The 27,130-nt window shown below is 38.0% G+C and overlaps 1 protein-coding gene across 3 annotated transcripts in view; it reads right to left on the reverse strand.

The window, feature by feature from the left end:
* Window positions 1-27,130, reverse strand: part of LOC134342748 (phosphatidate phosphatase LPIN2-like) — an 81,593-nt gene that overhangs the window by 8,514 nt on the left and 45,949 nt on the right. For all 3 annotated transcript variants that reach the window (XM_063041255.1, XM_063041258.1, XM_063041256.1), the window contains exons 8-16: window positions 23,993-24,092; window positions 17,997-18,184; window positions 16,850-16,943; window positions 15,341-15,410; window positions 10,831-10,923; window positions 9,615-9,694; window positions 8,079-8,223; window positions 5,678-5,826; window positions 3,058-3,144 (exon numbers count right to left, since the gene is read on the reverse strand). In XM_063041255.1, the coding sequence (XP_062897325.1) occupies window positions 3,058-3,144; window positions 5,678-5,826; window positions 8,079-8,223; window positions 9,615-9,694; window positions 10,831-10,923; window positions 15,341-15,410; window positions 16,850-16,943; window positions 17,997-18,184; window positions 23,993-24,092 (1,006 nt within the window). The remainder of the gene's footprint in view (window positions 1-3,057; window positions 3,145-5,677; window positions 5,827-8,078; window positions 8,224-9,614; window positions 9,695-10,830; window positions 10,924-15,340; window positions 15,411-16,849; window positions 16,944-17,996; window positions 18,185-23,992; window positions 24,093-27,130) is intronic.

The following is a 27,130-nucleotide window of genomic DNA, read 5'->3' on the forward strand; positions in this document are numbered from 1 at the left end:
AACCACGCAGAGCCAATACAAAACATAGAGCCATAATTTACACTACATGAAATTACCTGGTTGTGGCCAATGATCCAATGATCAGATGCTGGCAGATTCAAAAAGGTTAGTCTTCCTGAGATTTCTCAGGTTTACATTGGTGTTTGATATTGATATATTAATGACACATGTACTGAAATACAGTGAAAAGCTTTTGTTTGTTTGCTATCCAAATGGATCATGCCATATATGAGTAGATTGAGATAGTAAAATAAAAGCAGAATGCAGAATAAAAGTGTTGCTGTTACAGCGAAAGTGTTCTGCGTGACATATAAAGTGGAAGGATCACAACTAGGTAGATTATGAGATCGGGAGTCCATCTGTGTACAATGGGCGATACTTGTGGGCTACCTCCAGCGCACCCTCGGGTGTGCTGGTTGTTACACAAATGATGTATTATCACTTAGTGTTTCAATGTATATGTGACAAAGAAACTTGAATCTTGAAATATGAGAGGTCTTTTCAAGTATTCTTCTTTGGGGAAAGAAACAAATACATATATTAAATTTATTTTGAATCCCATGGAGCATGTGGAGACCTTCCAATATCCAGGCAGTCTTTCTTCTTTCTTTTTTTTTCTGTTTATTTTTCTTTTTTTTTAGGTAGGGGTATGTTACGGGGTAAGGGTTAAAGGGAGGGGGGAGGATAGATATTATTCTATGTAATTAAATTTGAAAATTGAATTTAAAAAACTTTTTTAAAAGTATTCTTCAACTCAATTATTAATAATCTTGAAATAATTGTTGAATATTTCTGAGTATCAGATCTTTTAAATGTGTTTCACAAACAAGAGAAAACCTGCAGATGCTGAAAATCAAAGCAACACAGGAAATGCTGGAGGAACTCAGCAGGCCAGGCAACATCTGTGGAAAAGAGTAAACAGTCAACATTTTGGGGCAACACTCTTCATCAGGACTGCTCTGATGAAGGGTCTCAGCTCAGAACTTCGACTGTCCACTCTCTTCCATAGATGCTGCCTGGCCTGCTGAGTTCCTCCAGCATTTTGTGTGTGCTTCTAAATGTTTTAGACAGTTTTACATCAAACTAGCCAAGATGAGGCTTAGTCACCTAGTTTTGTTTTATGTTTTGCAAGCAGGACTAATTGCTGGATTTTCAATTTAAGGTATTAGCAAGATCTCAGGAGCACCAAGGCAAGGTAAAGTGTGGACTTTTCTCACAAGCCAGTGCCATATTAAACTATTCACCCATAATTAAAAACAATGCACTAGCTCCACCTGTTGGATTGTGCATAGAATTAGTTTTTTCTTGCTCTAAATCATCCCTAAGAACCCTACTTGCATGTGCATGTTATCCCATCATCTGCAAACATATTTAAAACTTATACAATTTCCAGGCTTCTGACAGGTTTGAAAATAATTGACAAATGACTAACCAAAGTTGAGTTTATCAGCTTTTGTCACGTGCCTCCCCAAAAAGAATCTAAATAGCATAATTTCTGTGATCTTGAATCACCAATGCAAATCTGTGCTTCACAAGATCAGCAGCTTTACCATTATGCCTTGTCAGGAGCACAATAATATTAGAGTATCTAACTGAACACTTGGTCTTAGGTGAGTCATTTTAAGACTGACAAAGATCAGAAGCTTGAAAAGTACGAGATTAAGACACTGAATTTTAGAACTGACGGCAAATCGATAATGGTATGCCACCCAAAGATGGAGCAAATGCAAAAGTCAAAACATGGGCAAGCTGAGATCTTGGAAGAGAGGAAAGAGCTCACAGAAATGGAACAGAGCAAAGCCATGGAAAGGTTGGAAAACAGTGACACCAGCAAGAATCATAGGAATGAATGGGAATTGATACGTGTTGGCATCTGTCCAGCAATAACTTGGCACAGCTCAAGCTTATAGAACATGCAAAGAAGAGCAATAGGATACTTTAATTTTTGAGTGTACCGATTCTGTGTAAACGTTTCAATCACAAATTCAATAAGGCATGGTAAAAAGAAAAAAATTTAAGAGACAGAAGAACTGGAACCCAACTACCTAATTCAAGCCAAAAGGATCTAACCTTACTTGTCAGGTTTAGGTTGTGTCTATGTTCTGCTCAAACATTTGAGGTAGTGCATTGTGGGCCCAGGCCAACCTGCCTCAGAGAGTAATCCATTATCCATTTCAGCTCAATGTCAATCAATAGCAATCTTAGAGAGACAGAAAGTATAGGATGGTGATTTTCAGTGAGTGCTTTTTAGCTGTTGATTTCAAATTGGATTCAATATCAGCACAGGGGTAATTTTTAGCAAGGAATTGGATAAGGAAAGTTCTTCAAAGTTGGGTATTGGCTTCAAGCTTAGTGGTGTCTTAGTCAAGCAGGAAAATGGATGCTGAAGTTCACCAGGTTGAGGGGGCCTCTTTCCGCAGTAGATGCTAAATATGACTGTGTTTGGGCATGATTATTTTTTTACAGATGCTCTAAGCTCAGTTGAATAAGGTTAAAGAAAAATTGAGGCACAAGTTTGACATTGGTCAGACTTAAATAAGATTTATTTTTATACGACAGTGGAACTCTAAAAAGATAAGAGCAGCCAGAAATTGCAGGATTAGGGTCCACGGTTTCTCAAAGCCTACTTTTCATTCAATATCACTGGTGACGAACTTAAATCCACTTTTCTCACCAATTCCTGTATGATAAAAAAAATAAAATACTCTAGCCTTGAATCACTTATTATACTTAATCAGCAGCTTCAACTTTCCTGAGAAAAGCATTTCATAGATTCAAAACCATCAGACAAGTTATTCCTTCACATCTCGGTCTTGCGGTCAAAGTCTTATGCTCAGATAATGCTCCGCAGTACCATTATCCCCACCAGGAAAACAGCATCACAGGTAAGTTGTTAAGCTGAAAGAGATTGCAAACATTCAAGTGTGCCCTCATGTCATTTAGCATCTTGCCCAAACAGCAGTGGAGCCCATACATCTTAAGAAACCACGCTTCAAAGAGAAATACTAATCAAAAGAAGCCACAATATTTTCTGTTGAATAAGCAAATAAAACATACTGGTGTATTTTATGGTACAGTTTGGCAATCCCCTGGTGAGTCCAATCCTTTCCCAGTTGTGGCAAAATATGACCCAAAGCATCTGATCTGAAAACACACAAGATCACTGGTATTTAACTGGTACATTCAATACAACATTCAACTATATTCGGATTCATAAATCTTTCACCAAAGCACAAACTGGCTTGATACAGAACTTCCTTTTTGATAATAGAAATGGAGTTTATCAGAACCTGTTAAAATAGTTTCCAACACTCTTTGGTTTTTTTGTGAAGAAAAACATCATGCACGCCCTTTCATTACACCATTCTACTGAACAACTAAAAATATTGTTTAAAATAGAAAATAAAGGCAGAAACTACTGAATGTATTCAGAAGTTAAAGCAGTTTTTGTGGAAAGATAAAAGTTAATATTTGAAGTTGAAGGTCCTTCGTCAGAACTAAGAGAAACACCAAGTTTTTATAGTTGCTTTACATAGTTGTCTTCTTTATACTGTACAACTAACAAAGAAGTGAGGGACAAGACAAGCATGTATCAGCAAGCTCAGTTTTTTATCTCTTTATTAATACAGCCTGACCAGCTAGGTTGTAACTCTGATGTTTCTATATCTGAGATCTCACTCCCTCAATACCATGTTTCATAGCTGTTATGAACAACGCAGAATGTCCTCTACCTTTTATGACCCTTCTTTAACCCACCAAGCTGATGATCTAATTGATGGCTTATCCCCAGGGCAACCCTGGCTTCACCTGCTCAGAGTTCTACCCATTCCTCCCTAACTTAACTTCTTTTCAACGATGACAATCACTTAACTCATTAACTTCTTCCGCAGATGCTACCTGACCTGCTAAAACTTTCCAGGATTTTCTGCTTTTATCAAAGGAGAAGGTTACCTTTTTCTTCCCAGCATATGGATTGGGAACCCTCTTAAATGAATAGAAATTACACCAGGTTTGATCAACTTTACAAGGAGTTCAGTGATAAAGTAAAATCACAGTTGGCAAGCATCATTTAGGCTCTGTTTTTACTGGACAGTCAGAATAATAACAATCATATTTTCAGTTAAGGAACAAATTGAACACCAAACCCTGGTGTCTACGCTTGTGTGGTTAAATGGAAGTCATAAAGTTGTTCTGCTCTCCCGGGAGCATCCCACATTCAAAGTTCAAAATAAAATCAGAGTATGCACGTGTCATCACATGCAACCCTGAGATTCTTTTTCTGTGGGCACACTTAGCAAATCTTTAGAATGGTAACTGTAACAGTAACTGTAAACAGGATCTATAAACTGTAAACATCAGGAACTGTAAGCAAACTGCAGATAATAAGTAAATAGCAATAAATAATGAGCATGAAATAACAAGATAAAAGAGTCCTTAAATGAGTGTAGTTATCCCCTTTTGTTCAACAGCCTGATGGTTGAGGGGTAGTAACTGTTCTTGAACCTGGTGGTATGAGTCCTGAGGGACTTGTACCTTCTATCTGATGGCAACAGAGAGAAAAGAGCATGGCCTGGGTGGTGAGGATCTTTGATACTGGATACTGCTTTTCTACAGCAATGTTTCATGTAGATGCCCATATTATAGGTTCATATTTCTAATTAGCTTAAGTTAGCGGAAAAGTCCATTAATATGTTTGTGGGTGGCAGTACAAAAATCAAAACTAATGGCATATGCTTCTAAAAAAAATCCAAGTAATGATCTGCTATTTAAATAGGTTTAAGTTTCCCAACCAACAGCTCAGAAACGTTATGGTTTATCAAAGTCTATGGACCTTTAAGCAGAGTTATTACAACAATGACTGAAGCATCACAGAACACAGCAGAAAGCAGCTACAAGTTATTTTCTTCTCATGTGGCATAGGGCTGAAAAGATTCACATAAGTCTGTCAATTTTCAGAGAGGATTTATGAGGATGTTGCCAGGATTAGAGAGCCTGAGTTATAGAGAAAAGTTGGCCAGACTAGGTCTTTATTCCCTGGAACAAAGGAGAATGAGGAGCAACATAACAGAAATGTTTAAGTTTATGAGATGCACAGATATAAGCCTTTTCTAGAGTAGTCCAAAATTAGGGGACATAGATCTGGGCGAAGGGAAAAGATTTAAACGAGGCCCGAGGCAGCAAATTTTTCATACAGAAGGTGGTGTCAGAGATGTGGTTGAAAGAAGTACGATAGTATCATTTAAGAAGCACTTAGATATGTGCATGAAGGGGTGGCGTTAGAAAATATGGGCCAAATGCAGAAAATAGGGACGAGCTAGGTGGGCACCACAGTCTGCATGGACTCGCTGGGCCAAAGGGCTATATTACTCTGACTCCAATTCTCCTCAAAATATGAAAACATGAGGAGTGGCATAACTTTGAATTAATGCATATTTACCCAGAATAGTTAATACCTTGTGAAAGCAGTGAAGTGAAATTAACTGAAACATAAATTCATGCTCCACTGTTAAAGCAGCCAGCTTTATTTTTAACACTTTAATGTTTCATGAATTCTATTTTTTCCTCATACGACCTCAAAGCAAAATGTAATGACTAATAAATTAATTGCAGACTCTTAAGTTCCAAGTGCAGCCTAAGAACAGAAACTAGCAAAAATAACAAATAGAGCCAAACTTACTTTGTTATTGTCCCATCGATATCAGATATTATAACCTTATCATCCCAGTTCCAGAGGTAAATGGTACCTTCACATCGACAGGTTCCCTGATACTGAGTTGTCACACTGAACACAGCATTATTTGGACCTTCCTTCAGATTTAGGCTGCGCTATAAATAAATAAGCAAACAAATAAATGGAGAACAATCATATGATTTATTATTAAATGCAGCAATTTCAATTCAAGCAATAAAGTGCCAACTATCTAAAATGCTTCACCAGAAAAAGTCCAACTTGCCAATGTTTCAATGTTGCTGGTTTCATAAATTCATTAACTTATCGTGCTGGTGATTCAATGTAAATGCACAAGTTTCATGAGCATTTTTTTTAATATAAAATTTGGAAACCAGTACAGCAGCTCTAAATCACATCAGCAATGCTATTAGAGCAAAGCATTTCAATATTGGCCTCATTAGCTATTTCATAACCTACAAAACTAGAGAAGATACAAGTTATTCGTGCCAGGGGGACTGCGTAACAATAGCTCCAAAAATATTTTTTAAAGTAACTCAAAATCCACAATCACAACATCCTTGTTTTCCACTCCAGGGTACCTCATCAACCCCAAGTTAATACAATGAATAACTGTCAACAAGACAATAAATAGTCATAGTCATACTTTATTGATCCCGGGGGAAATCGGTTTTCGTTACAGTTGCACCATAAATAATTAAATAGTAATAAAACCATAAATAGTTAAATAGTAATATGTAAATTATGCCAGGAAATAAGTCCAGGACCAGCCTATTGGCTCAGGGTATCTGACCCTCCAAGGGAGGAGTTGTAAAGTTTGATGGCCACAGGCAGGAATGACTTCCTATGACGCTCCGTGTTGCATCTTGGTGGAATGAGTTTCTGGCTGAATGTACTCCTGTGCCCAACCAGTACATTATGTAGTGGATGGGAGACATTATCCAAGATGGCATGCAACTTGGACAGCATCCTCTTTTCAGACACCACCGTCAGAGAGTCCATTTCCATCCCCACAACATCACTGGTCTTACGAATGAGTTTGTTGATTCTGTTGGTGTCTGCTACCCTCAGCCTGCTGCCCCAGCACACAACAGCAAACATGATAGCACTGGCCACCACAGACTCGTAGAACATCCTCAGCATCGTCCGGCAGATGTTAAAGGACCTCAGTCTCCTCAGGAAATAGAGACGGCTCTGACCCTTCTTGTAGACAGCCTCAGTGTTCTTTGACCAGTCCAGTTTATTGTCAATTCGTATCCCCATGTATTTGTAATCATCCACCATGTCCACACTGACCCCCTGGATGGAAACAGGGGTCACCCTGTTTCCCCAAATAAATAACTGTCAACAAAACAATAAATAAACTAAGTCTAAATTAAAGTTAAATCATTCCTAAGCAGCAAAATATAGATTAAGGAAGAAAGATAGAATTAAGAGAAGCAAATAGAACAAGTATTAATTTTAAATCTCTAACACCATGTAAAATATTAGAATGAAATGAAATTATAATGGACTTCTTACATTCCATGGTGTAGAGGGGTGGTTTAAAAATTCACCTGAACAATCCCAAACCACATATTGGGGATTTTTTTGGAAAAGTATTGCAAACCACACCTTATCTGCGCTTCAAAGCTCAACCTTTTGGAGGAGCAAGTTGTTCTAGGTTTCTGCATAACAAATTCAGATCATGCTCTCCAATTTACTCAATAAACATATTAAATGCTATTAGTCTCAACATTATTCCCAAAGCAAAATACACGTCCTCAGTGTCAAGTTCTACTTCTGACATCAGCCTATCTAAATGGACACTTTAGTATAGGTTTATGGTAGATGTAGAAGAACTCAGTTGAAAAGTAGTGTCCAATTATCACAATACTGTTTGTCAAGCACTGATGTGCACAAATTTGCTGTTTTTCTCCAAAGTACAATGGCGGCCATGCTTCAGAACTATTAGTTTAAGAAGCAATTTGGAATGGCCTCAGATTATGAAACAGAACTCATAAATACAAGTTTCTTTATTCATCCAAACTGTTTGCATTAACCTTACAGGCTATATCAAATTATGGATTCTTAACATCCTCATCGGAAGTTTATGGTCAGTGCAGATCAGTAATAAGTTCTCCTGCTCACCGACAGTCAGCATACACACACCAAAAAGATGTGTGTTTAGCCCGCTACTCTACTCTCTCTATGCTTATTACTGTATGGCTAGGCAGAGCTGAAATGCCATCCATTAATTCACCAATGACAAAAACCGCTGTTGTCAGAATCTCAGACAGTGATGATCTTACAAGAGTGAGATTCTGAAATATTAAAATACAGACCTACACTTAATACCTGGCTTAAGTTGTAATATAGTTGTGCATAGATTAAAAAACTACTTTCTTACCAGTTTTTCAGTGGACAATCTTAGTGATTTTTTGTATGTCGCTGCACCACTTTGACAAGGGGAATCGCGACACTTAGAAATTGGTTTTGGACGGTCATTAATAGTACTGAAGTCATCATCACTAGATGTTAGTTCTTCCTTACGCCTGTCCATAAAGCAGTAAAAACCAACTTATTAAATAGCAATAATTAAAGCAATAGCACCTGGGCTTTCTTGTAATATGTACATAGAAACAAGTACAGATAAGTATGTGTGTAAAATGAACTATACATGTAGTAACACTAGCTGACAATAGCCCTCACGGTGTCAAAATATAAAATATCAGCTCCTAGAAACAGGCACAGAACAACCATGATCATACTGCATCTCAAAGCTCAAAGTAAAATTTGAGTTTTTTTTGTGCAAGCATACTTAGCAAATCTATAGAATAATAACTGTAAACAGGATCAATGGACAACAAATTGTGTAAATGCAAATATAGCAATAAACAAAGAGCATGAAATACCAAGATAAAGAGTCTTTAAAGTGAGACCATTTGTTATGGGAACCCCAGAAGTAGAATGAGTGTAGTTATCTCCTTTTGCTCAAGAGTCTGAAGAACTCTGGCATAATTTATATATTGAGCAGTTCCCTCAAAGATGTGTTGATCTTCACCCAAATCATAATCATGTTAATAAAAGCACTCTGCAAATCTGGTGTTCAATTACATCATGGCTCAAGAGTATTTTTTCTTCTCTCAATCATCTTTGGTCCATTTCCTCACAGAACAGAAGCATATTGACTCTTGTCTTCAAAACTTCAACTACTAGAGGCTCTTGTCGAGAGAGGAGGGGACAGTGGCAGTTCAACTCCAAAGTAACCTTATTTAAAATTAATCTCTCTAATTCAATATTGACCCACCAGAAGAAATTATTATTCCTATGTATCACTACAGATCCTTTTAAACATCTTGCAGAATTCATGATTTCAAATCATGGTAAGGTATCTAACCAAAAGACTCCTTTATAAATCAGAAATTTAAACTCTGGAGCACTTTTGGTCAATATAGACTGAGTTCCTTCCAAAGCCAACAAACATCAACATAATTTGAGGATCCTATCATTGCTACCTCTTACACATTTGCAGATAATGCCAAGACCAATTTCATTAACTTCTAGTCTTTACATCAGTAAGTACTACGTGATTGACATGATCAAAATCCTGTAATGCCATTGGTTAAAGATGAAAATTTATCAGGAATTATCAATACCCAACTGTCTATTTCTTTTTAAAGACTGTTAGATTTTTGAGAGGTTGCTTTTTTTTTGTCTGAATATGTTAAATAGCCAATAAAAGCTGTTTGACACTAGTGGCAATTTATATTTGCTGAAGGATTAAGTATCAGGTACAAGTTATATTACACATTAAAACAGATTTGTATCTGTCAAAGGATTTTGTAACGAAGATCAGCTACAGGTTACATTTACACATAACAGCAAAATCATATAACACTGAAACTGTTTAAAGTCTGTGGAAAAGTTGGCACTTGAACATTACCTGCAATTTTCCAGTAAGCCAGATTGTTTAACTTCTCCTGTTTGACTCTGATCATCACCCTTTTTGAGAGTAGATTCTGGCTAAAAACAAAAATCAGATTGCAACTTTATTGATAAAAGCTAAACTATTCCACTATCTTAGGGGTGAATTAGTTAGTCTATACCTTAAATATATCAAAAAAGAAACTTAAATATCTATCACACTTTTTAAATTAATTTTTTTCTGCTATGTATCACCTTCCTTTGTTGGTCACTGCATTTGTAATGAATGGATTCATTATGAAATAAACCAAGATCTGTTTGGTTTATCAATATTAGCTGTCCAAAAGACCGAAGATCAAGATTATGTAACTCTAAACAGATTTGTGGTTGCATTAATCCCATCATTTTTTGTTACCAGTTTTAATTCTTGAGTCATTTATATTTTTTTCTGAAAAATATAAAACAAAGGGGGTTTTGGCTTGTTAAATAAATGGGCATAATGACAAGAGGAAATTTAAAGTTAACTATTTTATTAAGAATATTATTTAAATAGTGAAATATCAGTATTCAGTAAAGCTAGCATGCAACTGCACCAAATATTTAAGCAGGCAAATGGAATGTTCCTTTTATCACAAGGAAAATAGAATAAATCTTGCTGCAACACTTCAAGGCTTTATTGAGACTACACCCGAAGGACAGTGAACAGTTTAGGTGCCCTTATCTAAGATATACTTGCCTTACACTGCATTAGATTAATCCCGGGGATAACGGGCGCCTCATGAAAAAAAAGATTAAGCAAATAGGCCGATGTTTTCTGAAGTTCAGAAGCACAAGACACAATCTTAATGAAAGGCATTACATTCTGAAGGGTTTAACAAGGTAGATGCTATTTCGTAGTGCAGTGGGTGTTTACTCTGGTGGGTGGTCTAGAACCCAGGAACATGAAAAAGAATTGACCACATAATCAAGGCGAGGAGGAATTTCTTCTCTTGAATGTCTGAGAATCCTAGAAGTACTTCACCTCAGCTTTGTAAATATTGGATCATTAGATATTTTTGAACAATGACCTTTCTTTAAAAAATAACTTTCCAAATGTAAATCAGAGTATTGGGACCAGAAAGGAAAATGGAGTTGAAGCTAAAGATCAAATCAGTAGAAGATGAATTATAAAACAGCTTTGTGACTTGCTTCTCTTTTTGTGTTTCTTTTTTAATCAGGGTGTGAAAAAAACATACCTCTTTTACTGCAGCGTTTTTTCTACGCCAGGAGAACCACCAACCACCAGTCTTTTTTGGCATCTTTTCTTTTACCAATTTATCAACAGTAGCCTAAAGAAAGTAACATTCCATTGAGAATCAAGTTGCAAGATTAGAACTATTAACATCTGACATAAATGAATCAAGTTTTTATTTTTTGCCCATAAGTGCTACCCCAATGAGACCGCAATAATTTATTACAAGCAGCATAAAACACTACTGAACAGAATAGAGTTTGAAATGTTACTACAGGTACTCTTAGGTTAGAGAATTTTTCTTTAAAAATGCTCTTCAAAGGTGCCAGCTAATCTGCCATGAACATTGAATGTAAAAATGTTCAAAAGTTCACAAAATAGATTAAAATAATTTCCAGCAACACACTTTGAATTTCAATTAATCTAGGTAACACTCCAAAACAGAAACAAAAAATGCTGGGTATTCTCAGCATCTGTGGAGAAACATAGAAACATAGAAACAAAGAAAATAGGTGCAGTAGGCCATTCGGCCCTTCGAGCCTGCACCGCCATTTATTATGATCATGGCTGATCATCCAACTCAGAACCCAGCCTTCCCTCCATACCCCCTGACCCCTGTAGCCACAAGGGCCATATCTAACTTCCTTTTAAACATAGCTAATGAACTGGCCTCAACAGTTTGCTGTGGCAGAGAATTCCACAGATTCACCACTCTCTGTGTGAAGAAGTTTTTCCTAACCTCGGTCCTAAAAGGCTTCCCCTCTATCCTCAAACTGTGACCCCTCGTTCTAGACCTCCCCAACATCGGGAACAATCTTCCCGCATCTAGCCTGTCCAATCCCTTTAGGATCTTATACGTTTCAATCAGATCCCCCCTCAATCTTCTAAATTCCAACGAGTACGAGCCCAGTTCATCCAGTCTTTCTTCATATGAAAGACCTGCCATCCCAGGAATCAATCTGGTGAACCTTCTTTGTACTCCCTCTATGGCAAGGATGTCTTTCCTCAGATTAGGGGACCAAAACTGCACACAATACTCCAGGTGTGGTCTCACCAAGGCCTTGTACAACTGCAGTAGTACCTCCCTGCTCCTGTACTCGAATCCTCTCGCTATAAATGCCAGCATACCGTTCGCCTTTTTCACCGCCTGCTGTACCTGCATGCCCACTTTCAATGACTGGTGTATAATGACACCCAGGTCTCGTTGCACCTCCCCTTTTCCTATAATCGGCCACCATTCAGATAATAATCTGTTTTCCTATTTTTGCCACCAAAGTGGATAACTTCACATTTATCCACATTAAATTGCATCTGCCATGAATTTGCCCACTCACCCAACCTATCCAAGTCACTCTGCATCCTCTTAGCATCCTCCTCACAGCTAACACTGCCGCCCAGCTTCGTGTCATCTGCAAACTTGAAGATGCTGCATTTAATTCCCTCATCCAAGTCATTAATATATATTGTAAACAACTGGGGTCCCAGCACTGAGCCTTGCGGTACCCCACTAGTCACCGCCTGCCATTCTGAAAAGGTCCCGTTTATTCCCACTCTTTGCTTCCTGTCTGCTAACCAATTCTCCACCCACACCAATACCTTACCCCCAATACCGTGTGCTTTAAGTTTGCACACTAATCTCCTGTGTGGGACCTTGTCAAAAGCCTTTTGAAAATCCAAATATACCACATCCACTGGTTCTCCCCTATCCACTCTACTAGTTACATCCTCAAAAAATTCTATGAGATTCGTCAGACATGATTTTCCTTTCACAAATCCATGCTGACTTTGTCCGATCATTTCACCGCTTTCCAAATGTGCTGTTATCACATCCTTGATAACTGACTCCAGCAGTTTCCCCACCACCGACGTTAGGCTAACCGGCCTATAATTCCCCGGTTTCTCTCTCCCTCCTTTTTTAAAAAGTGGGGTTACATTAGCCACCCTCCAATCCTCAGGAACTAGTCCAGAATCTAACGAGTTTTGAAAAATTATCACTAATGCATCCACTATTTCTTGGGCCACTTCCTTAAGCACTCTGGGATGCAGACCATCTGGCCCTGGGGATTTATCTGCCTTCAATCCCTTCAATTTACCTAACACCACTTCCCTACTAACATGTATTTCGCTCAGTTCCTCCATCTCACTGGACCCTCTGTCCCTTACTATTTCTGGAAGATTATTTATGTCCTCCTTAGTGAAGACAGAACCAAAGTAATTATTCAGTTGGTCTGCCATGTCCTTGCTCCCCATAATCAATTCACCTGTTTCTGTTTGCAGGGGACCTACATTTGTCTTTATCAGTCTTTTCCTTTTTACATATCTATAAAAGCTTTTACAGTCCGTTTTTATGTTCTCTGCCAGTTTTCTCTCATAATCTTTTTTCCCCTTCCTAATTAAGCCCTTTGTCCTCCTCTGCTGAACTCTGAATTTCTCCCAGTCCTCAGGTGAGCCACTTTCTCTGGCTAATTTGTATGCTACTTCTTTGGAATTGATACTATCCCTAATTTCTCTTGTCAGCCACGGGTGCACTACCTTCCTTGATTTATTCTTTTGCCAAACTGGGATGAACAATTGTTGTAGTTCATCCATGCAACCTTTAAATGCCTGCCATTGCATATCCACCGTCAATCCTTGAAGTGTCATTTGCCAGTCTATCTTAGCTAATTCACGTCTCATACCTTCAAAGTTACCCCTCTTTAAGTTCAGAACCTTTGTTTCTGAATTAACTACGTCACTCTCCATGTTAATGAAGAATTCCACCATATTATGGTCACTCTTACCCAAGGGGCCTCTCACGACAAGATCGCTAATTAACCCTTCCTCATTGCTCAAAACCCAGTCCAGAATAGCCTGCTCTCTAGTCGGTTCCTCGACATGTTGGTTCAAAAAACCATCCCGCATACATTCCAAGAAATCCTCTTCCTCAGCACCTTTACCAATTTGGTTCACCCAGTCTACATGTAGATTGAAGTCACCCATTATAACTGCTGTTCCTTTATTGCACACATTTCTAATTTCCTGTTTAATACCATCTCCGACCTCACTACTACTGTTAGGTGGCCTGTACACAACTCCCACCAGCGTCTTCTGCCCCTTAGTGTTACGCAGCTCTACCCATATCGATTCCACATCTTCCCGGCTTATGTCCTTCCTTTCTATTGCGTTAATCTCTTTTTTAACCAGCAACGCCACCCCACCTCCCCTTCCTTCATGTCTATCCCTCCTGAATATTGAATATCCCTGAACGTTGACCTCCCATCCCTGGTCACCCTGGAGCCATGTCTCTGTGATCCCAACTATATCATAATCATTAATAACAATCTGCACTTTCAATTCATCCACCTTATTACGAATGCTCCTTGCATTGACACATAAAGCCTTCAGGCGCTCTTTTACAACTCTCTTAGCCCTTTTTAATGCTTGCCCTGGATTTGTCGGCCTGCCAATTTTACTTTTCCCCTTTGTACTTTTTGCTTCTACGCTCACTTTACACCCCTCTGTCTCTCTGCACTGGTTCCCATCCCTCTGTTGTGAACTAACCTCCTCACACCTAGCCGCTTTAATTTGATTCCCACCCCCCAACCATTCTAGTTTAAAGTCACCTCAGTAGCCCGCGCTAATCTCCCTGCCAGGATATTGGTCCCCTTAGGATTTAAGTGTAACCCGTCCTTTTTGTACAGGTCACACCTGCGCCAAAAGAGGTCCCAATGATCCAAAAACTTGAATCCCTGCCCCCTGCTCCAATCCCTCAGCCACGCATTTATCCTCCACCTCATCGCATTCCTACTCTCACTGTCGCGTGGCACAGGCAGTAATCCCGAGATTACTACCTTTGCAGTCCTTTTTCTCAACTCCCTTCCTAGCTCCCTATATTCTTCTTTCAGGACCTCATCCCTTTTCCTACCTATGTCATTGGTACCTATATGTACCAGGACCTCTGGCTCTTCACCCTCCCACTTCAGGATATCTTGGACACGATCAGAAATATCAGAAAGAATAAAGAGTTGATGTTTTGAACTAATGACTTTTCAACAGAACTAAAACATCATAGTCTGCCAGAAATCTTGCATCTTTAAAATACTGGGGCAGGACTACTCACAGCCAATAAAGAAACTCCAGAAAATTATCCTCTGCTTTAGACAGTGCATGAATGGAAGTGGTAGCTAGAATACTGCTTGTGACAGAAGCTAAAAGCTTCAGTCTTCCCAATATCTGACTGAAACAACGTACTGAATTCCAGACGTGCTGACAAGACTGTTGATGAGATGAATGTTAAGACAGAACTCAATACTATGTTTTTAGATGACGTCACCTAAAGTTCACAGAGGTGAGAAACAGGATATTAAAGATAATGGCCCAGGAAGATAAACCATTGTCTGACAGAAGGCTGTACATAACTGCTTTGTCGAAAAAGATTAAAACAGCAATGGCAAGGACTTAGCCTCTCTCACTGCTTTCAAGGATTTTTTTAAAAAACAGGAATCAAACAATTTTAACTAACTACTCAACTGTACCTTGGGTAAACTTTTCTGAAAGGCTTGAATGCAGAGAATCATAGGAGCAGCAACAGCCCAGTTGTAATACCTGTGGAAAACAAAACATCCAGCAATGTATATTAACATATTTAAAAATAAATTATTTAATTTTTATGCCTCCTCTAGTTTGTCAGCTTGCAACTGCTAGCTTATCATTAAAAATATACCAACTACAACCCTAATGGAATTTTACCTCTTCACTTCAAAGTTATTTGTTTAGGGCAAAGTACTTCAAGCATTTTAACTACACAATGCTTTGAACAAGGCAAGAATCCACAAGAGCTTGGCAAACAATTTGCCTTGACAGTTTACATTTGGAGCCTTTTTGTGTAAATAAAATTTAAATAATGTTACTTCACGTTTTGATTTTTGATGCAACAGTTTAAAGGGCACATGCAAGTGGCATAAGAAGCATATTCCACCATGAAACAGTCTGTTATTTTCAGGTACTTACATTGCTTTTAAAAAGCCATTTTTAAATTCATAACTTTTTGTCATACTGCATCTGTTTTGAAACTAGAATTAGATTAGAAGTTTTGAGTGCACTCTAATTTTAGGTTCTGTATACAACTTTAAACACAATGTCAAAGATTAAGGTGTTTATGGAATTGTTGATTTCTGTTTAGTGTTATGTAGAATTAGTCCGAATTCTTCACGCAGATAATACAACGTAAAGGTTACAGACATTAATATTTCAGTATGTAACTAACTCAGTTTGTGGTAAAGAAAGCGTCAGGAAGGGACAAAAAGTTACTTAAAAACACTTGCAATTTGTGCTAATGAAGAACTGGGAAAAGGCAGAGGCTCAATCAACAGCAATGAACAAAGGTGGATTAATACTTTGGACATAATCCATTCTTTTCCATCAAATGGCTTGACCAGATTTTCCTCTTACATTTTCAAAAATTCCACAGGTAATATTGTGTCAATATTATATATAATATAATTACAGTGTCACAGTAGCATTACAGATATACATTAGAAGAGAAGTAAGAATAAAAAAATAAGTTACAACAATCTAACAGGAGGGGTCATCACTTCCCCGGCTATAGGTTGACTCATTATAGAGCCTAAATGCTGAGGGTAAGAATGACCTCATATAGCGCACTTGTCTTAGTCTGTTACTAAAAGTGCTCCTCTGTTCAGCCAAAGTGACATGAAGAGGGTGAGAAACATTTTCCAGAATTGCCAGGATTTTCCGTAGAGTCCTTTGCTCTACCACAGCCTCCAGTGTGTCCAGTTTGACTCCTATAACAGAGCCAGCCTTTCTAAACAGTTTATTGAGCCTGTTGGCATCACTCGAGTTGTTGCCATTGCCCAGCACGCCACCGCATAGAAGACTCTACTGGAGCCAACAGACTGGTAGAAACACCTTTATACTAAATTCATATATTCATGATTTCTAACTGTCGAAAAACACTAAAAATCCAACACATCACCCCACATTTTAAAATACAAGTGTGAAAATATGTATTTATAAGAACTTACTTTTTATTGATTCTAATAACCAGGTTTGGATCATCGATTATTCCAGGATTTTCCACCAAATCCTGGTACGTGACCATATATTGGACAAATTTCCCTGTGATGCAAATAATAACCATTTATTTCCAAGAATCTCCACTATACAGGAAAAGAGTTAACACAAAAAATCTCAGATTTGTAAACAGAACCAAAAATCAAACTGATTGACTGATAAGAAAATGCACAATTACACTAAAGAAAAAAAGTTCATCAGTTGTTCTATGGGTGATAATTGTTCATCTTTTGTTACCCTTTTATCAGTAAGCATACCGACAGCACATTCACATTTAGATCAGGCAAGTGAGTACAATCTAATTATATTGGCAGCAAACCAGCTACCTCTTGGCTTAAATCTTCAAATTCATTTCCTCCAAATAATTCATCCATAATCCATCAAGCAGCATCGATCAAGGACCCTCACCATCCAGGCCACGGTCTCCTCTTGCTGCTGCCATCAGGAAGGTGGTACAGAAGTCTCAGGACTCACACCACTAGGTTCAGGAAGGATTATTACCCCTCAACCATCAGGCTCTTGAGCTAGAGGGATAACTCACTCGCACCATCACTGAACTGTTCCTTATGAACTGGACACACTTTCAAAGACTCTTCATCTCATGTTCTCAATATTTATTGCTTATTCACTTATTACTAGTATTATTTTCATTTTTTTTTGTATTTGCACAGTTTGTCATCTTTTGCACATCAATTGTTTGCCCATTCTAAGGGGTGGGAGGGGGTGCAGTCTTTCATTGATTCTATTGTGCCGCTTATATTCACTGTGAATGTCCACAAGAAAATGTATCTTAAGGTTGACATACATGTACTTTAATAATAAATTTACTTTGAACTTCGGTTGTGGATCAAATTATCAGCACAAATGAATTAATCTGTACCAGTTAATTTAGGGGTACTGTTTTCAAGATGACTTTTACATTAACTGCAAAAGAAAATAGAATTACATCGTTGGAAAACATGAAAACACTTGACAAGGTACATCACATTCCAGTACAAAGCACACCAACCAAATACTCCAAATACAAGAAATTAGAAAGTCAAAAAAAAGTAAATAATTAACAGCTAAAGTCAACATTTTTACTCCAATTTACTATACCTTGGGATATCTCATTGTTATCACTGAGACCACCACAGAGAGAGAGATTTACATCAGGTAGCTCACTAGCCGAATCAGAGAGATATTCCGTACCACTATCTGCAGCTGCACTTCCTACCGACTGAGGAGACTGGGACTCTGAATGTGTACCGGGTTCATTCAACAGTTTCGAACCCGAGTCCTGTTCACTGAAAAGGAAGCCGCCACAGTTAGAACTAGTAGAAAAATAATTAAAACTGAGACATTTGACTGAAATTACAACTTGCATATTAATCAAAACCATCACAAGGCAACTTGATTACATCAGAGAAATGAGTGACCATTCAACTGTACTGCCATTCTGCAGGATCATGGTTGATCCATTATTCCTTGTCCGTCTTCCTATGCTTTGGAGTTATCAAAGTCAAAGTCGAGTTTACTGGCATATGCACAAGTACATGCATACACACAGATGCAAGTTTCTCCATTGCTTATGGATACTTGCAGTTTCCTCCACTCTGAAGACTGATGCAAAGTATTCATTTAACTTATCTATTATTTCCTTGCCTCCTGTAATTAATTCCCTCACCTTTAGGGATTCTGGACTTCAGCAACTTACTTCCTTTCCATGTATCCATTAAATTGGTTTATTTTGATAGCCCTCGACAGTTTTCTTCCCCCCACCCACAAATCTCTCCAGTCTCTCACTGCTGGTTCTTGAAAAATTCTGGCCCACTGCTAGCTTTTGATCTAGTATTTTCTCTGACCTCTATTATTAACCATGAAATATTCATCCATCTCATGAACCCCTTCTTTCTAACCAGGGGTAAATTTCTATTGAGAGTTAATAGCTCCGAATAGGAAAAGGTAAAAACAACAAGTGTAGGGAACCTTGGTAATCAAGAGATATTGAGGGCCTGGTTAAGGAAAAAAAAGGAGGTTCATTGCAGGCATAGGCAGGTAGGAACAAATAAAGTGCCTATGGAGTATAAGAAACGCACGAGAACACTTAAGAAAGAAATCAGGAGGGCTAAAAGAAGGCACAAGATTGCCTTTAGCAGACAAGGCAAAGGAGAATCCTAAGAGACTCTACAGATATGTTAAGAGCAAAAGAACTGCAAGGGCCAAAACTGGTCCACTGGAAGATCAGAATGGTAATCCATGCATGGAGCCAAAAGAGATGGGGGGAGATTTTAAATGCATTTTTTGCATCTGTACTTACTCAGTAGATGGACACAGAGTCTATAAAAGTAAGGCAAAATGGCATCAATTTACAGAGCAGGAGGTATTTCCTGTCTTGCGGCAAATTAGGGTGCATAAATCCCTAGGGCCTGACAAGACGTTCCCTCGGATCTGACGTGAGGCAAGTGCAGAAACTGCTGGGGCCTTAGCAGAGATATTTAAATCTTTCTTGGCAGTAGGTGAATTGCTGGGAGATTGTAGGATAGCCAATGTTGTTCTGCTGTTTAAGAAATGCCCTAAAAATAAACTCAGAAATTATAGGCCAGTAAGCCTGACATCGGAAGTGGGGAAGCTATTGGAAGGTTTTCTGGCATTACCCGTGGAAATGAGACTCATAAATTATCACTATATGCAGATGATCTACCATTATATATTTCTAACCCAGGGAAATCTATTCCGGCGGTATTAACTTTGCTTGCTCAGTTTAGTAGTTTTTCTGGTTATAAATTGAATCTAGGTAAGAGTGAACTCTTTCCATTAAATATGCAGGTTCCCACATAGAAATTCTCCATTTAGAGTGACTACTGACTATTTTACTTACTTAGGAGTTAAAATTACTAAGAGACATAAGGATCTATTTAATTTAACTTTTTACCATTAAATAATCAGGTTAAACAACTGATTACTAAGTGGTCCCCATTGTCTCTATCATTGATTGGCCCAATCAACGCTATTAAAATGATTATTTTACCTAAATTTTTATATTTATTTCAAACGATACCAATTTTTATTCCTAAATCTTTTTTTGATACTATTGATTCTAAAATCTCCTCTTATATATGGCAAAATAAAAATCCCAGATTAAGTGAAAAAATACTTACAGAAAACTAAGAAACAGGCTGGATTGGCATTGCCTAACCTAAGATTTTATTATGGGGCAATTAATATTCGATATCTAGTATTTTGGACGCAAGATTGGAATATAACTCCAAGCCCATATTGGGTAAACCTTGAAGGCCACTCTGTATAAGGGTTTTCTTTAGCTTCCATTTTAGGAACTTCACTGCCTTTTGTACTATCTAAGTTGAATAAACAAATGTTTAACCCTATAGTTAAACATACATTGCGAATACGCTTTCAATTTCGCAAGTCTTTTGGCCTGAATGAATTTATGTTATCAAGTCCTATTATATCTAATTTCTTTTTTCAACCCTCGGTAATGGACCAAGCCTTTTTGATATGGAAAACGAAAGGTATAATATGTTTTTGTGATTTATTTCTGGATAACTGTTTTATGTCTTTTGAGCAGTTATCTGAAAACTTTGATTTGCCTAGATCCCATTTTTTTTAGATACTTACAAATAAGAAATTTTTTAAATACTACGTTGCCTACCTTTCCGACTTCAAATCCTACTGGCATTATTGATAAAATTTTAGGTTTAAATCCTTTGCAGAAGGGATTAATAGCAATTATTTATGATATAATTATGAAATTACAGCCAGGTATATCTGATAAAAATTAAAAATGAATGGGAAAGGGAACTTCAACTTTGTTTACCTATAGAGAAATGGGGGAAAAATTTCAATTAGTTAGTACTTCTTCTATATGTGCTAAACATACATTAATACAATTTAAAGTAGTACACAGAGCCCATATGTCCAAAGATAAACTAGCTCATTTTTATTCCCGTATAAACCCTACTTGTGATAGATGTCACTCTGAAATGGCTTCTTTAACTCATATGTTTTGGTCTTGTCCTCTTTTGGAAAAATATTGGAAACATATTTTTGATATTATTTCAACAGTTCTATGCTTCGATTTAAAACCCCATCCTATCACGGCAATTTTTGGATTGCCAATGGTAGAACATAGATCTTTGTCTTCTTCAGCCTGTCGGATGATAGCATTTGTTACTTTAATGGCGAGAAGATCTATTTTGTTGAACTGGAAGGAAATCAATCCTCCAACTACATTCCATGGTTTTCTCAAACTATATTAAGTTTAAATTTAGAAAAAAATTACAAGTGATATTTTTGATCCTTCGGTTAAATTTGAAGAAACTTGGAAACCTTTTATGCAACATTTTCATATGATGTAATCAGACCCTTCCGAATCTTTTTTTTAAAACTTAAATTATATGATTAGAGGAGCGGAGTTAACGACATTACTAAACGTGTCTGATACAAGATATTGGTCTAGCCCTATTTTGTTCTTTTTGGGGGGGGGTTCTCTTTTTCTTTTGGGGATTTTTTTTGTTTGTATATTTTTTCTTTTTATTTCTTTTTTTTAATGACTAATTTCATTATGAGTTTGGAAGTCTTTTATATCTATGTTACTTAAAATCCGTTTTGTATATGCTGATTAAGATTATTCCAATCTCTTTGTACCAACTTTGTTATTGAGTTTACAATTTTGAAAATTAATAAAAAGATTTAAAAAGGAAAGGAAGATTTTCTAAGGGACTAGATATACAAGTATTTCGATAGACGTGGACTAATTAAAAATGGTCAGCATGGCTTCATGTGTGGTAGGTTGTGTCTAAACAATATTATAGTGTTTTTCCAGAAAGTTGATGAAGGCAAGGCAGTGGATGTTGTCTACATGGACTTTAAGCAAGGACTCTCATGGAAGGTTGGTCAAGAGTGCTCAAGATGAGGTAGTAAATTGGATTAGACATTGGCTTTGTGGGAGAAGCCAGAGAGTGGTAGTAGATGGCTGCCTCTCTAACTGGAGATCTATGACTAGTGGAGTGCCGCAGGGTCCATTGTCGTCTGTAATCAGTATCAACGATCTGGATGATAATATGGTTAACTGGATCAGCAAATTTACAGATGACACCAAGATTGGGATGTAGTGGACAGCAAGGAAAACCATCATGGCTTACAGCTGGATCTGGACCAGTGGAAAAATTTGCTGAAAAGAGGCAGATGTGATGTCGGTGTTCCTCTCCCTCCTGTATGCTGATTCATCACCATCTTTGATCTCGCCAACAAAGTGGTATCATCAGCAAACTTAAATATGGCATTGGAGCTGTGCTTAGCCCCCAGTATATATCTGCATATCTTCTAAGACGGGATATATATAGGCATAGGAAGCTGCTTTCAAGAGGCACATTTCTAGAAAGAGATCTGTCCTATCATGAATGGCTAAAAAAAATTGAATCGCCTTAGGAAGAGGATCTGATTGACATAAATTTTGAAAGAAGCATGAGAGAGTAGGTGTTCACAGGTGGGAGAGGATTGAATATGGGATCATAACTGCAAGGGAGTGGTCATTTAAACTGAGAAGCATAGGAATTTCTTCTTGTGGAGGGCAGTGAATCTCTGGAATTCTCTACATGTAGGGTTAGATGTATCGGAAGAGGAGATAGCTACATTTTTGAAAGATTAAGGAATTGGAAATATAGGGAACTAAGACAGAAGAGTTGAAGCACAGAGAAGATTATTTGTGATAATTTGAATAGCAGGGCAGGCTTGAGAGTCAGAATGGCATACTCCTATTTTCTTGTACTCTATGTCCCCTACTTTTATATTATCACCTTAATTTTCTGCCTTAACAAGAAAAAGGTATGCTACTGTCAAAATCTTCGGTAAATATCAAAGTTTCTCTCTCCTCTTCAAAAACTCCTGAGATGTGTAGTTCATAAATTATTGTCATAATAGATTTGAAGGATGACGAATAGGAGACATCAAATAAAATTTGACAAAGTTCTTATTTTTAACACATATACAGAAAATAGATGGCAACAAAAGGGGAAGTCAGGCTCAACACTTTTTGACAATTGCAGCACAAGGTCAGTCATACTGGCCAATTAGTAAAAGGCATTAATGTTGTTATACCTACAAGATCTGTAATATCTACACAAATGATCCATCACGACAGATAATTTCAGATGATATAATGCAATAAACTGAGCTATGAACAAACTATGAACTCCCCAAGGGACCTTTTCTTGCTCCATTTTGTTTTAAAAGATCAAATAAGAATATGACCTATAACTTGAAGGCTTCAAGAGGTAGAACTATTGAAAAAAAAACTGAAAATAACTATAAATAAAATATGGCAATCAAATTAATCCGAAAAATGTAACTGCAGCCTAGTATCTGAACTTGGGATCAACCCCAAGCTGCTGAGGATAAGTATTTTGTGAGGAATTTCCAGACCTCACTGTTGGCCCCGAGGCAAAAGAATATCTAAATCTTGTAAAATTCTTGCCTTTTCCCTTGGCCAGCTTTGATATTTTTGACTTGTGTACACACCTATAAAGTAAGGAGGCAAGTTACACGTATGCATATATATGTGGATAAAATGGTTAGTGTGGTAGTGCAGTGGGTAGTGTGGTAGTGTAGTGGGTAGTGCTTGTCGCTCTCACTTTCAGCTTCCACCCCTTGCCAGCAGTCTTGTGAAAAGGAGAGCTGAATGTGTAAGTATCTCCCTGCCAGTACGTAGCCTCTCCAACAGCAAGCCTTACGTAGTGCCCCCTTGCTGGCGATATACAGAAACTTTAGGAATCAGGCTAAACTACAAAGGGCAGAGAGGAAATCTGGCCCCTGCGCAAGCAGCACGCAGGCCCACCAGTGTGTGGACACGCCCTGGTATTCATGAACCAGTTCCCCAGCTATGGGTAAATAGCCCCACTGCCTTGTGGGCAGCTTCAGGAAAGACGAAGTCTACAGGAGCAAACCCAAACAGCAAATCCAGAGCGGAGCCCCTAAGCTTGACGTCATTGAACATCTTCCCATCAGCTCCTGCAGCCAAGCTGGTGTTGAACATAATGCTTCATAATCTTCTTCCTGACTCGTACATTTTGATCTATACATTTTGATCACAATACCTTTTCGGGAAATAGAGAGCTGCAATATTAGGATCCAGCTTTTGGAGGTCATCCAAGTAGATATCACAAGGACCCAGATGTTGGCTTCTTTTAGATCCACCTATCCAAGAACACAGAAATATATTGGTATCTACTCCTCTGCCATTTAACATAACATAGAAACATTCTAAAATTAGAATCAAAATATGGTTGTTAAATTCTGGTTGTAATAACAGTCATGTATTTGCTTGGAAAGTAGCCACAAGTTAGTTTAGAATGAGATGTACATATGAAACTAGACAATATCCAGCATTAAAATTTTAAATACAATTGATTTTTTATTCTCTTGTATGCTTTCTAGATCAAGTTAAAATTACTTTTAAATCATATTAAACAATTCCCCTTTTTAATGTCGCCTTGAAAAGGATCTACAATGCAAACTACTATTTTAATTGAGCAGTGTCTATATGCTGCTCATATACCCCTATAGATTACTTGAATGGTTTGAATGTGAACTCACTGAATTTAGTCTTTGCCCTTCATTGAGATCTCAGGAGCACCAGATCACAATGTTTTTAACTAGTAGATTTTCTGCTAAAGCCATAACTGCAATCATATTGCCCAAGACTTCAATCTGTGTCCACTATCAATTTCCAGATATAGGAACTACAACTGCAGATAAAATCCAGAAAATATGGAGAAATTACTTTCACCAAATATTGGAAATCGAGTTCCTATTTAAATATTTAATTCAGGAGGGAAAAAAGTGGACGAAATCAATCATGATCTTTTAACCATTCTGTTGTAAGATCAATGGTAGGAAAGCAGAGATGAAAGAATAGCTGTAAGATATTGATCAAAACAATAATACAGCACATTTAATATCCATTCTTTTGTTAGCTGGGTGTGTGGCAAGGTGGAAAGTTTACAAGGAAGATCAATTAGTTGCAAATCATCAACATCATGGCTTAGCTTCGTGAACGAAGATTTAGGAAGGGGGCTGCCCACGTCTTCTGCGGCTCACCGGTGGCTGATGAGACCAATATGGGACAGGCAGGTCCAGCCACGGTGGCTGCAAGGGAAATTCTGTTCTGGGTTTGGTGCTGCTGTGTCACGGTTCTTCCTCCTTCTCCTTTTGTCCTCAATGCCAGCCCTGCGTACGTTCTCGAAGTAGGAGACAGACTGGTGAATGGTGTGTTGCCAGGCCTCGCGATCGGAGGCTAGATTAGACCACTGGCGATGGTCAATGTGACAGGCACCAAGGGATTTCTTCAGAGAGTCTTTGTATTGCAAATATATACTACAAAATGGCATACTGATCTAAAATACTTTAAAGCAGGAAAAAAATATTTAAAAATTAAATTACTCAACTGCAGCACACTACATATGGAAAGATGTTATAGAGCAGAGGTTCCCAATTTTTTTTTATCCCATGGACCAAGGGGTCCGTACACCCCAGGTTGGGAACCCTTGTTACAGAGCGTTCAGGCTAGAAATCAGTGGGTTTTGAGTAGGGGTAATGGGAAGAGAAATTCAAAGGGGATAAAGGAATGTGCAGCATATATCTCCAGAAAATTTATGAAGGCACAAAGAGAAGTAACAAAGTGGGGATGCGTGGGAATGGGAATCCCACATTCTGACTGATAGGCTGAAAGAGTAACCACTGCAGGTGGAGTGCAGCAAGTAAGCATTTTAATGCCAGCACAAAGCTGCTACTGAGTAACAACACAAAACAAACTAAATGAAAGTGTTTTTTTAAATTAATGGCACTGCACAGCACAGTCAAACAAAGTGAATTGATGCAAAGTGGATCACACCAACAGGGTGAGAATAAGGAGGTGAGGTTAGAAGATGTGACTTCGACTGTACAAATTAGACTCTATTGTTACGTTTGTTTATTCCTTTCAGAGATACAGGCATCAATGGAAAGGCCAAGACAATCCTGTTCAATATTGCTAACTGTACCTCCATCTGCTGGTTTCCTGTTTCAAGGGGTCAACCAGATGACCATGGATAAGAGAGAGACACAGCAAGAGCAGACTTTCTGCAGTGAATCTGATCAATGTTTACAACAATCTGGTAGTTTCATGTTCACCATTACTGACAGCCAATATCCCATGTGACTTGTTAGGCTTCAAACCCACATATCTACTTCAATAGTCCAGCCTTCTGAGTACTAATCCAGTGAACTAACCAACATACAGTACTTCCTAGTAACACACGCAAAATGCTGGAGGAACTCAGCAGACCAAGCACCATCTTATAGAAAAGAGTAAACAGTTGACAGGATGAAGGGTCCTGGCCTGAAAAGTCGATTGTTTACTCTATTCCATAGATGGTGCGTGCGCGTGTGTGTGTGTGTGTGTGTGTGTGTGTGTGTGTGTGTGTATGTACGCGCGCGCGTTTGATTTCCAGCATATGCAGATTTTCTCTTGTTTGCGATTCAACATACCACTAGATGGTGTAAGATAATGGCTAAACACTGCACAATACCTGGCCATTGTTTTTATTCTGCTTTGCACTGTTGCAAAAATTACTGCTTACGTACATCTATTGTTGTGGACTCTTACTGCAAGTTTGTTATGTTTACACATTATATATAGATATAGCATTCCTCTATGACTCGCCTAGAGTCTGTTAACATCAGTGATATCACCTCATCTAAGATATTGGTTTTTAAACAGCAAAAGGTTAGGGTGGACAAGCAAACAAACATCACAACCATGCTCTAGAACAGTGTGCCAACCATGAGCAGCACCAGAGGAACTAAGATTGCCAGCCACAATATTACCATTATTTAATCATTATTTAGTCATATGCAATTTGGGTTTATTTAAAAAATTTTGGAGATCAGGATGGCAATCTAAATATGGAATTAAATTTGAACCATCTACGGTGTTCCAAGTCTAGATTTTATAGTCATAGAAAACTACAGCCCAGAAACAAGCCATTTGGCGCATCCAGTCTGTGCCAAACCATTTAAGCTATGCAGTCCCATCGATCTTCATATGGACCATAGCCCTCCCGTCAATGTACCTACCCAAACTTCTCTGAAACACTGAAATTGAATTCACATTCACCACTTATGCTGGCAGCTCATTTCATACTCTCAACACCCACTGAGTGAGGAAGGTTCCCCACATGTTCTCTTTAAACATT

Source organism: Mobula hypostoma, chromosome 2 (assembly GCF_963921235.1).
Source record: "Mobula hypostoma chromosome 2, sMobHyp1.1, whole genome shotgun sequence".
Lineage (NCBI taxonomy): Eukaryota > Metazoa > Chordata > Chondrichthyes > Myliobatiformes > Myliobatidae > Mobula > Mobula hypostoma.